Source organism: Thunnus albacares, chromosome 19 (assembly GCF_914725855.1).
Source record: "Thunnus albacares chromosome 19, fThuAlb1.1, whole genome shotgun sequence".
In the NCBI taxonomy this organism is placed as follows: domain Eukaryota; kingdom Metazoa; phylum Chordata; class Actinopteri; order Scombriformes; family Scombridae; genus Thunnus; species Thunnus albacares.
In genome coordinates, this window is record NC_058124.1 from 23080264 (window position 1) to 23092663 (window position 12400).

Here is a 12400-nt window from a genome sequence, read left to right on the forward strand (position 1 = left end):
GTCCTGTTCCAGTAAATTCATGAACAGGGAACAATGCCAAAAAAGTTTTTGCTGCACGGTTGAATAATCACATCTTCTCGTCTCAGAACAGCTGACTAGATTTGGATCCTGTCACTGATTTCGTTGCTGAATTTTGTCCACCTGCAGAGAATTCCCCTTTTTAAAAATCCTCTGACTATCCCTTTTTGTATTTTTCAATATGTAGATATTTGAACTTTGAACTTCCTCTACAGTTAAAGTGAAGAAACAGCACTTATATATTATATATATTCACTTGAGCAAGGCTTCTTAATGGCTGACAGTAGAAGATGGTCTTAATTTTAGGACAATCAATTGAAGAATGAAAAAATGACATTTTTCTTTCATAATATGGAACATCTTTACATCGTATGTTAATTTCCAGCTTTAGTTTATATGTTGGACAAAAATAAATGAAGGTCTTGTGGAGCCTGCATTGACCAGTCATATCTAAAGACATGAAGTCATTTGTTTACCCCAGTTTGCTGCATCCCTCAGGTCCTTAGAGGCCATGCTGCCACCTTGTGTGCACAGTGCAAATCAATACATGACACATCAAAAATTATCCTGGACCGAGGCTTTAACAGGAATAATGTAGCTGTATTCTAACTGTTTTGTTGCACCGGAGCAACAGAGACCTACAGTAGCTCAAGTGTTAGCATACCGCTGTCCTCCTGATTGTTCTGCCTCAGTCTGCTGCAGCACGACACATGACAGGGTGACGTAATCCGTTAGAGAGAACCTTTGCTGAACCGTCCCCCCCTGTGGCACATTTGTGAGACTGCCATCTTCACACATACTTCACACACACACACACCTACCTACCTACCTCTGACTTCAAACAGATGGCAGAGTTAATGCGGGCAAGACTCCACAGATCATAGCAGTCAGCATATCCTCCTAATAAAGAGGTGTGTGTGTGTGTGTGTGTGTGTGTCACAAACAGCTGTTCTTTTCACAGCTCTGTGTGTGTGTGTGTGTGTGTGTGCAGTCAGCATTGTCACGTACAGCATGTGTCTATATTCACACACTGACGGTGTTTACATCTGTGTGCGTTTGCATCCGCTCGTGTTTGGGGCGTGTGTGTGTTAATCAGTTTCCAGGCTCCAGTTAATGAACTTTCCAGTTGGCCGTGCTCCATCTTTCACTGGGAGGGAGAAGCTGATACTGTAGATGCTTCTGAAAGATGTGACAAATAAACAGGCAGCTGAAGCTTTTGTTTGACTCGGATAATAACGGAGGAGAGGATATTAAATCAGTCTTTCACCTTTTATTAAGGTTTAGGAAAAGCTGTTTGATCAAACCTCTGCTGATTTAGTTCATTGTCTGTTTTGTTTACATCCTGTTACCTGTATTTTCTTTGCTCTCTGATATTAAATGTTCTTTTCATACATGGATAGATTTCATAAGCAGTTGCTGTAAATAAACATAGATAACACAGTATTTTAAATATACAAGACAAATCTTTAAGTATAAAGGAATAACTCAACACACACTGATTCCCAGCTTTTAATTGACCAGATTCTTGATCATATGTTTGGAATAATTTACTGTAAATTCAGAGCAAACATTATAACGAACTCAAGCAACTTTAAGAAAATACATAAAAGCACTAAACACTTTTCTGATGATTTAAAACTTTTAGTAATAACCAACTGGAATCATTCATGCACCTACATTAGAATTTATGTTCATATAAATAGTTTTTCTTGTCATTAGACTTGTAATGGTGTTGCTGACTGCAGCGAACGACGTCTCAGTGGGAAATTCATTTCTGTGGTGTAATGTTTGAAGTCATTAACCCCGGCCCCACGTCGGCATCTCTCTCCGTCTCTACCTCTCCCTTCGACCCGGTGTCTCTGTTTGTCTCTCTCTAATGAATCCTTAATGACTCTCTCTCTCTCTCTTGCTGTGGACCAGAGAGAAATGAAGTGTATTTCTACCTGTCAGGGTGAGGAGCACACAGTTAAATGTTTAATGGTTAGTGCCCAAGCTAACAAGCAGCTGAGTCAGGAGTCCACTCACCTCATGGGATACAGCTAATTATAACTGTGATGGGAAACGCTGGCTCATGTAAATGTGTTTGATATGATTTAGGCGGAGTTAAGTAGTTTAAAATAAAGAAAGAAAGACAACAGGATACAGCAGATAGTTTTTAATGTGTATAATAGGCAGTGCAGGAAGAAGTGCTTTTTAATTTCAACATCTGGTTATGCGGACATTCACATTTGTTTATGAGTGAACGATAATATGACTCACATTTTAATGAATTAAACAGTTTTCCGTCACATATAATTGACGTACACATGATATGATGGACAGACTGTTAAACTGATTAAAAAGGATCATCTGTCTGACTCACAGGCCGCTGCGACCGTATGACGAACGACAACCTGAACCTGACTGACAGTTGAAACGTCTAATTATTTCATCCTCCCTGCAGGAGGAGAAGGAGCAGCTGATCGAGTACCGGAGTACGGTGGCGAGCCTGGTGGGTCGGGCCAAGACGGTGGTGCAGCTCCGCCCCCGCAGCGCAGAGAGCACCCTGGGAACGACCACGCCCATCAAAGCCATCTGCGACTACAGACAAATAGAGGTATGAGACTCATCGTATATTATATTTCATGAAGTGTTAAGTGCATGTTTCTCTCGTCCTGTAAGATTCTGGAAATTCTTTGTATCTAGTCGAGCAAAAAATAAGCCGGTCTTGAAAGTTCAAGGATCTCTATGACTACACGGACAAAGTCGTCCCAATATGTGCATACACTGAGCTCACCACTGGCCTCACTGCTCTTATTGTTTGAACCCTCACCACCAACCTCCTCCTCTCTGCTCTGCACTTCCTCTCCAAGCCCCCGCCACAAACCACGACTACTTTGTGGCTGCTCTATTTTAGCTGCTTCTTCCACGCTGTGAATTTCAGTGTTTTTCTTCTTTAGATTGATCACCATGTCGACACAAACTCTTCTCTCAGCTTAGGTGGTCCGTATTGATGAATAGACTGCAACTGTAGACTTTTTTTTTTTGGTTACACTTCATTTTAACTAGCAAGTGCAAACAGCAGCGCTCAATTTAGAATAATAACTATGATCCAGAACATATTATTGACATAGTTCTCACAATAGATGAGCTTTTTCTTTGTTCTCCTCAGAAAACTGAGATGCGCTTTGTCTCTGCGACTTGAATCTTTATAAAAGCCCCGAAATAACCACAAGACACTTTGAAGTAAAGAAACAATTGAGAGGAGAAGTGAAGTTGTGGATTGTTTTTTTTCCCCCTCAGTGGCTCTTTTATATACTGTAACACTCAAAGAAACCGGTGATTTTTCTCTCTTCATCTCACTCTCTGCTGTGATGTTCTCCGGGGATCTAGAAACCAATCAATTATACATCCGCCTCATCCCCTGTGCGAGTTCATTTGAAAAGCAGCACCCAGCAGCACTTCATGGACATGCAGGTGCCTCTTATGCTGCTATTTTAGTCTGCAGCGGTATATTCCTCTCAGTCAATCTGCTCAGTGAAGCGAACTGTATTTGAGGTGTTGTTTCCAGGTAAAGGAGGAACGTGGTTTGGTCTTACCGCATCACTGATTTGAATTAAAAAAAAAAAAGCAGTATGATGCAAGCTGCCAAAGTTATTCTAAAATAAAGTAGTGTGTGCTGATATTCATCAAACTTCTGGACAAAGTTGCACATTACCAAAAGTAATCTTTCTCTCCTTCACTTTCCTGTGTCTTCTCCTTTCTCTCCATACCCTCATGTACCTCTCCCCTCTCACTCCCTCCTTTTCCTTCTCCTCCTCCTCCTCCTCCTCCTCCTCCTCATCTTCTTCCCTTCCTCTCGTCTGTCGGCTGGGCTGGCAAGACAAACGTTCAGGTATAGCTGCCTATATTCTCCCTCTCTCACCTCAGATATTCTTACACTGCACACACTATGCTGTGGTTGCGCCTCTCTTTTCAGCTGATTTCAGGTACAGTTTTGCAGTCAGTGATATAATCTGTGGACACTGATTGAAATCTACTCTGGTAGGTTTCTTGGGAGTAAAATTGGCCGGACAGAATGTGTGTATGATTAGGTAAAATATTGCAAAGGCTGTTTGCAGAGAAAATGTAGTCATCTCAAAGGAAATTTGAAGAAATAGACACCTCTTTATATTATTTTTTATATTATATTTCATTCATTTTCTCTCTGTGTCCCCACCGTTCTCTTAGTGTCCTCTTGAACATACTAATAATTTCACATATTGATTAATATGGTGGGCACACAAAATGATTCTGCATTTATTTACAGTTTTGTTACAGAGAACTGCACCTGATTTTCTTGAATACATTGCAGTTACATTAACAAACAAATCTTTAACAATGAAAAACTTAATGACAGTCAGAAGCAGCACTGTAGCTTCATGGTATTATGAACAGTGACGCAACTGTGATCCACTTAAAAAAAAAAGTGAACAAACTATATAATCAGTGACAAAAAATCTTCAAACATAGTGAAATTTTGTACAGATCCAATTATTAAGAGGATTAAATTGACTTGGAGTTCTATAAAACACATTGAAAGGTTTAGCTACAACATGATGAGATAGACTGAGAGCAGTGGATAAGAGCAGGTGGCAATCACTGAGCTGAACTGAACTGAACTGACTTTAACACCATCAGTGCCTTCCGGGTTCATTCAGTCAGCCGGACGATTAAAAAGTCACAGCTTTAAGCTTTATTTACATTTCATATAGTGACTGTATACGTGCATAGCCTTACGTTAACTGATGTATTGATATGTGTGTGCAGGGAAGGGGTGAGAGAGGGTGGTGGGTGAGGGAGGCGATACAGCTGTAACCTTTTATGTGCAGCCCTAAAACATTTCCCAGCAGTCATGGCTTCGCCTTGTGTGTTTATTTTTAAACTACACTGAATTTGCCAGCTTCTAAAACTCCCAAACTCTCGTCTTGTTTTCCTCTTGCGCTGGGTTTCTTAAAATCACCAGGTCAGAAAGGTTGTTTTTTTTTTTTTTTTAACTTTCTGCACGGGTGAATTTGTGAAATCCAGCCCAGGTGGGAATAAAACTCACTCTTGAGTTTGGAAAATATTGCTGCTTTCACAATAAAAAACTTTTTGTTTAAAAGTGTAAATCAACTTGTGTGGCAGGTTCTCTGATATAATATCATTTTTAGGGCTTCTGCTAACCTCATGAAATCCATAAATGTTTGCATTTTTTGTTGCGTTTTGTTGCTATCGGCTTTCGGTTTACATTTTGTTTCTTCTCTCCCCCTGATTTCACCTCCCTTGCTTTCTTCCTCTTTTCTACCTCTCATTTCACATCTTTTAATCTGTTTTATCATCACATAACTTCCTCTACCTTTGTACTACACTGATATCACAATCCCTCTTCCTTTCCCCTGTAATCGTTCTCTGTCTTTTCACTCCTTCATCTCGCAACCTTCATCCTTACTCTCACTGCTCCTAACTTCTCTTTGTCCTCTGGTCTCTCGTTTCCACTATCCATCGTCCCGTAATCTAATCTCCATCGCGCTCCATTTCTATTTTCCTCTTTCATCCACCATTTGTGCTCCGTCTATCCCTCTCTCTCTCTCTCTCTCTCTCTCTCTCTCCCTCTCTCCCTCTCTATCTGTCTTTACATCCATCCCGCACCCCTTGCCTTCTCTCAGATCACAATAACCCGAGGTGAGGAGTGTGTGCTGGAGGACAACTCTCAGAGGACCAAATGGAAAGTGATCAGTCCCACAGGGAACGAGGCCATGGTCCCCTCGGTGTGTTTCACCGTCCCGCCTCCAAACCAGGAGGCCATTGACACAGCCAGCAGGTGAGATACATACTGGAAACATAACACGGAGCTGGATTAGTGTTCGGGGTGTTAAACATTAAAATGATTTGCATGGTAGTAGAATTTAAAAAATAAAATTTGTTGTTGTATATTCATGCTGTGTCTATTCTTTCTGTGTGTGTGTGTGCAGGACAGAGCAGTTGTACCAGAAGGTCATGTCTCTGTGGCATCAGCTCCATGTAAACATGAAGAGTGTGGTGTCCTGGCACTACCTGCTCAAAGACGTCAGGACTGTCTCCGGATGGAACCTGGACTCGGTGAGACTCAGTGTGTGTGTGTGTGTGTGTGCGCGAGTGGCAATTGGTCCATTATCTATAATTTCAAGGAGGAGGAATTTATGGCTATTCTGCTCTGTTGTAGTTCAATCTGTTGTTCTGTATCAGTCTGTTCTATTCTGTCGTTCCTGTCCTCCTCTTCTGCTCTGTCGTACTCACCTTCTGCCTCCGTGTCTCACCTGTCAGGTTCGCTGCCAGTCTCCGACAGAGCGGCAGCAGGTCCTGGATCACCTGGAGTCTCAGTTGGCCGATTTTCTGTCTGACAGCAAAGAGAGCTCTCTGTTCACACCGGCCGAAAGGCGAGAGCTGGAGACGGACGTTCAGCAGGCCCAGCAGCACTGCCAGGATCTGCTGCTCAACATGGAAACCGGTGAGACAGGATGGACAAATACGCAGTGCCTGACGCAAACACTCCTTTTAGACACAGTCCAAACTTCCCACCTGCCTGCCATGAAATGTTTGAAATGATAATATTTGTCTCTGCTGAACAGTACACACTCTTGAATGTTGAGGTCAGTTTTTACCTTGGGAACACATATACTGTGATGAAAAACTTATTTGACCACCTGTTATCACATGACCAAAATCCTGTACTTAATTTAAGCAATGATGTTAGAACAGAGGCAAAAAGGTATGACGCTAAATTAAATGTCGGTAATAACTTCTCTGTCACGCTCTCTCTCTCTGTCCAGTGGAGAAGGACGAGTCAGTCTCTCGCTCGTACCTGTCGGAGCTGCAGAACATCACGCTGCGTCTAAACGAGGCTGAGAAGAGACTGATGAATGCAATTCAGACTCCGCCCCCCAGCCGGCTGTCAACAGACAGCCTGGACAGCACGGTCCAGATTGCAGAACAAGAGGTCGGTTTGAGTCCCATCTGCTGTTTACAACAGTCAATAAACACCCTTTACTAAGTTAATATTAACTTAAACAAGTTAATATTAAGTTAAGTAAGGACCAGCAGGATAGATCTGGGTGGGAGAAGTGAAAAAGCAGCACTTGCCCCTCCTTCATTACCACCACAGAGGTGCCCTTGAGAAAGGCCCTTAACCCCAGCTGTTCCAGTGGAGCTGCTCAGTGGCCGGCAGATCAGACTGTGGTTGTACTGGGCAGCTCCAGGTGTGAATGTGTGTAACTGTGTGAATGTGTTCAGGAAGTTCCTGCAAAAGAGGCTTCCTCTCAGTGAAACTTCACTGAATAAATAAAGGTTAAATAAAAAATAATAATAATATTGTTCTTTGAAATGACTTTTTATATCATTTACAGAATTATGTCTTTCAAGTTTTTTGTGTGAAACTTAAATTGGTTAATATAAAATGTATGCTTGAATTGAATTTATAAATATTGATCAGACAGGTGTTGATTTTAAGTAGAGCATTGTGTTAATTTTGACTGAATCAACTTGATTTTTTTTTTTAAACTCATATCTTTTGATCCACATTTAAAACAAAATCCCTTTGAGATACTGTTTACATTCCACTTTTTCCTTTATCACTCACAGCTTACTGACAGTAATCCTCTTTGTTGTGCAGAAGCTGCAGTCAGAGCTCGACGCCCTGCGCTCCAGTTTGGGAGACGTATCCCGTCGTTGCGTCAGTTTCTTCGAGGAGAAGCCGTCGTCATCCAGCATTCCTGTCCTGCGGTCTGAACTCACTTTGGCCGTGGAGAAGACAGACAAACTGCACAACCTCTCATCCGTCTTCCTAGAAAAGTTAGTGAGGTTTTTGTTCTCCTAGCATATACAGCCATTCAGTTTTTTGGTAAACTCATGAATATGCATGAATCCATGAAAGTTTCACTTAAAAAATGTATGATTTAGAACCTCTCTTTACCTTTTACCTCCCCCAGATTAAAAACAATAGAGGTCCTGATGCATTGCCTGGAGGAAGCAGAGAGCCGGGTCAGGAAGTACGAGAGCAGACTAAGTGAAGAAGACATTGTTCCTGCTGACACAACGGCCATTCAAAACCTCAGAGATCAACTAGGGGTAAGGGACACACTCTCACTTAAACATGTCGCCATTTAAAGGAAAAAAGGTCCTGTTGTAAAGCTGTTTATCCTTATCCTCCATCCTCTTCTCATCCCTCTCCAGAAGTGGAAAGCTGAGCTCGCTGAGCAAGAGGGCATCTTCCAGTCGCTGCAGTCGGAGGTCGGTCGTGCCACAGAGGTGGGGTCTCAGCTCAGCAGGCTCCACCCAGACCGCAGCCCTGAGCTGGATCGCTACCAGGAGAGAGCCAGTCAGATGGCAGACCGGTGGAAAGCAATCAAGAAACAGATCGACACACGGTGAGAAGGACACAAGGACGACGAGGAATAGCTCTTAACTGTAGTTATTTAGAGGAATTCATAATGAGAAATCAGTTGGATTCGATGCTAACTTAAACTGTGCACTAAACTTATACTTTACTTTTAATGAGTGTTTGCATGTGTTAAATGTTCTGGTTGTCTTTTCCTGTTTGACTCCAGACGGACAGATCTGGAGGCTCTGGGCTCAGTTCTGCAGCAGTACAGAGATGGTCATTCTGCTCTGGTCAAGTGGATCGAAGAGACGACAGAGAGACAAGAAAATACACAACCTGGACAGGCAGACAGCAAAGCGCTGTCTGAACAACTGGCCCAGCAGACGGTTAGTAACATTGATTTAATCAACTTAAATCTGTAGATTTATAAATTATGTCCGAATGGATGTTTACCTGGACAATAATAAAATGCAATGGACTGATTCTAAGAAATGATTGAGTCAGTCAGTAATAGAGATATTGATTTATGTGGATAAAATGTTGTATAGTGGGGAAAAATATTATTAATTTACTCATTGTGATTGACTTTTATTGATTATATGTTATTTTTCTTCTTCAGGCATTAGTAGCTGAGATTGAACAGAACCAGACCAAACTAGATGAGTGCCAGACTCACTCCAAACAGTACTGCACCTCAGTGAAGGTAAGAGACTGTTTGTTTTTATATACAGTATTTCAAATATGCAAAGTAGTATTTGAAGATTTTTATAGTAAAGAGAGAGAGAGATGTATCGTCAACCCCCTTTGATTATGCACCATCTTCTCCCTCACCCCACACCCACTGTTCTGGACCTCTGACCTTGACTAAAACTCCGATGCAGACCTTTGTAATAATTACAAGTATTAAGATTGCAGAGCTGCCATTTTTATCTAATTGTGTCCCACCATGCCTGTATCCTGCAGGACTTTGAACTACAGCTGATGACCTACAGAGCCTTCGTAGAGTCTACACACAAGTCGCCTGTCAAGAGGAGGAGGATGCACTCTTCTTCTGACGCCATCACTCAGGAGGTAAGGATACAGATGCTGGTTTACTATTTTGATTGATATCAGAAGATTCTTGATAAATAAATTGTTTGGTTTATTGTTTTTGTCTGAATATATTTACCCATGCAGTAACTGATGTGCTGTAATCACTTCTCGGTTTGTCTCTCCAGTTTATGGACTTGCGCACGCGCTACACAGCTTTGGTCACCCTGACAACCCAACACGTAAAGTACATCAGTGATGCACTGAGAAGACTAGAGGAAGAAGAGGTGGGTCTTAACTTTACTTTCACCATCAATTTCACATTAGCCTGGAATTTTAGGTCAACATAAATCACTCTGAAAAGATGTCAGCAATCAGCTAAATAGGTTCAGTTGTTTGAGTTATAGCTTACAGAGCTTTGTTTTAATATCTGCAGAAAGAGGTAGAGGAAGAGAAGCAGGCCAGGGTGGGCCAGGTTTCAGACCTACTGGGCTGGGTCAAAGGCCTCCAGGGACGAGCTGGGGGCCCCAATGCTGAGTCTTCACTTGCTGCTCAACAGGTACAACAGAAATCTGATATATTTTGGCTATACGCATTATTCTACAGACAAGCTTAACATCCATGTATACCAGTAGAGCTGCTCAGAGCTGTTTGTTCTGCAGCTCATAACTTTTTATATACTTGAACTAATGCAAAAAAGTATGTTTTCATAAATTAAATGTCATTTGCTGATTAACTGCTGATGGTGGTTGCTCTGTACTAAGCACATTATGCATGTATGTTCGCTCAAGGCCATCAGTGAACAACTAGCAGCCAAGAAAGATGAAGTGGCTGAAGCCATCAGGAGCACACAGGTCTTCCTACTTTCTAAACAGGCTAGCAAGTAAGTCACATGCATGATCACACACACATTTTATATGCTTCCCAAACGCAGACACCACACATACATGACTTTACCTGAGAAACCAGTTTAGAGCAACACCCAGTACACATGCAGTACATGTAAACCTAGTCACCCCCTACATATACTGCACATAATACACTTTCTTGACATTAGGTTTTCACATAGCTGAATGCACACTATCTCTCATCACTCCACCTGCTCTGACCTTCTCCTTTGTGTCCGATCCAGGTTGTCCCCAGAGGAGCGTGCTCATGTGGAAGCCCAGCTGGACGAGTTGAAGGCCACCTACAGCCAGCTGTGTGAAAGCTCCACCCAGCAGCTGCAGCAGCTGGAGCAGCAACTTGCCAAAGAGGAGGAAAGAAAGGTAGATTGGTTGGAGGGATGGGTTGAGACTGGGGAGGGGGTGTACAGATTTATGACCAAACGTATTCCGCTTACGCCAGCTTGAGAAAATGTAATTGTGAAGGTAAAATGTTACTTTGAGTCTGAATACGCTTACAAGCTGAGCTAAGTGTGTGTTCGTGCGTGGGCCAGCAAGAGTGTGAGTGTGTGTGTGTATGTGTGTGTGTGTTGTACAGCATGTTGTGTATTCACAGTGTGTGCATTTTTGATAAACATCACCACTATTGAAGAATCTCACTCATTGACATGGTTTGTTTTAACAAACATTACAGACCCTATTCAGACGTGTATTCAGATGATCTAAAAATATTTTTTGGCACTTTTGTTTGACCTCCTTCTTTGCCATTTAAGGAGAAGTTGTGTAGTAGAATCATTTGACAGATTAAAATGAGATAAAAGTGCTGCTGTAGCCTTCGTCATGAAACACTCCTGCAGCACACTTTTTTTTTTTTTAGATGAAGTCACTGGATGACAGCGTCTGAATTGGGCCTTAGCATGGAGTGTTCCACTGTCACATTGTTCTCCTAAAAGCCTGCAGTCATGTCATTAACTCTCCCCACCCTAGTTTTTGTCATTGTCATTATCATCATCATCAAAAAATACATCTGCTGAACTGCTGACATGGTTAATACATGGCCTTAGTGGTGCCGCACTAGAGCAGTGCTGCCCAAGTCATGCTAGCAGTTAGGTCAAAGCTGTAGAGCTCTGCTTTTCATAGACGCATTGTTAGAAGCACAACCATTTTTAAATGAGATGCACCATCGCGTCTGACTGTCATCTCTGTAGCTACAAAATGGTATCATGTTACTTTTCTTTATGTAGTGGCAAAATAATACCACTGCATAAAGTCAACACATTTCATTTTAGTATTTTTCAATGTTTCATAATGTTTACCTCATATATACATGTACTTTACGTCGCATACAATCACACATTCACAGTCAGCTCTCACTTTGTCATACGATTGTTTCTGTCCTGGTATACACACTATGATATGAATGTGTTTGAGAATTTCAGGTTTCAAGCAATCCTTGATGATAATTTGTGTGTTTTAACAACTGCAGCTCCTACTTGATTCCTAAGTGAATGTTGTATGGTTTTTCAGGGGACTGATTAAAACTCACTTAAGCGTAGAGATTTAAAAAAAAAAAAAAAGATTTTTAAAAGTCACTTTCGTTTAGAGTGTAAGTGCACCAGAGGCCAGCTATGCAAAAAAAAAAAACCCCACTTCACCATTTGAGCATGTTGTGTCCAGATCACAAGAGTGTGTGTGTGAATGAGATTTTATGTGTTTGTTCTAATGCATAATATTAATGTGTGAAACTTTAAACCAGCGTTTTGCTTGAAAATCACTAACAGCTGCCAAAGGAGAATTGTGGACATCCAAGCTCTGAGCCAAGGATCAGAATGAGAGATGGGAAAACAAAGCAGGACATTTATAGACACCCTTAATCTGGAGCTGCTCTGTGCGTTAATGAGTTAGATTAGTTTACTGTTCAGTTACTTTAAGTGGGAATCATAAAGTATCTCACAATACAATACGGTCACAATGCCTTGCTAACGATAATGAGTGATTACAGTCTTATGTGATACATGGTGTATTGCAAGAAAATAATCATCCCACCCCTTGTCAGTCTCCGTTTAAAGGGTCAGACCCAGAAAGTCATAGTTTAATTTCCTGAGCCTACAGT

At 41.6% G+C, this 12400-nt stretch overlaps 1 protein-coding gene across 14 annotated transcripts in view; it reads left to right on the plus strand.

Annotated features, from left to right (window-relative positions):
* Positions 1-12400, plus strand: part of macf1a (microtubule actin crosslinking factor 1a) — a 243463-nt gene that overhangs the window by 145038 nt on the left and 86025 nt on the right. For 8 of the 14 annotated variants that reach the window (XM_044335220.1, XM_044335221.1, XM_044335226.1 and 5 more), the window contains 16 exons: positions 2462-2614; positions 3881-3892; positions 5685-5839; positions 5991-6117; positions 6322-6505; positions 6828-6994; positions 7667-7845; positions 7983-8121; positions 8227-8420; positions 8601-8760; positions 8994-9077; positions 9338-9445; positions 9592-9690; positions 9840-9962; positions 10195-10286; positions 10536-10671. In XM_044335220.1, the coding sequence (XP_044191155.1) occupies positions 2462-2614; positions 3881-3892; positions 5685-5839; positions 5991-6117; positions 6322-6505; positions 6828-6994; positions 7667-7845; positions 7983-8121; positions 8227-8420; positions 8601-8760; positions 8994-9077; positions 9338-9445; positions 9592-9690; positions 9840-9962; positions 10195-10286; positions 10536-10671 (2112 nt within the window). The remainder of the gene's footprint in view (positions 1-2461; positions 2615-3880; positions 3893-5684; positions 5840-5990; positions 6118-6321; positions 6506-6827; positions 6995-7666; positions 7846-7982; positions 8122-8226; positions 8421-8600; positions 8761-8993; positions 9078-9337; positions 9446-9591; positions 9691-9839; positions 9963-10194; positions 10287-10535; positions 10672-12400) is intronic. The other 6 variants (XM_044335229.1, XM_044335232.1, XM_044335233.1 and 3 more) reach the window with 1 other exon arrangement.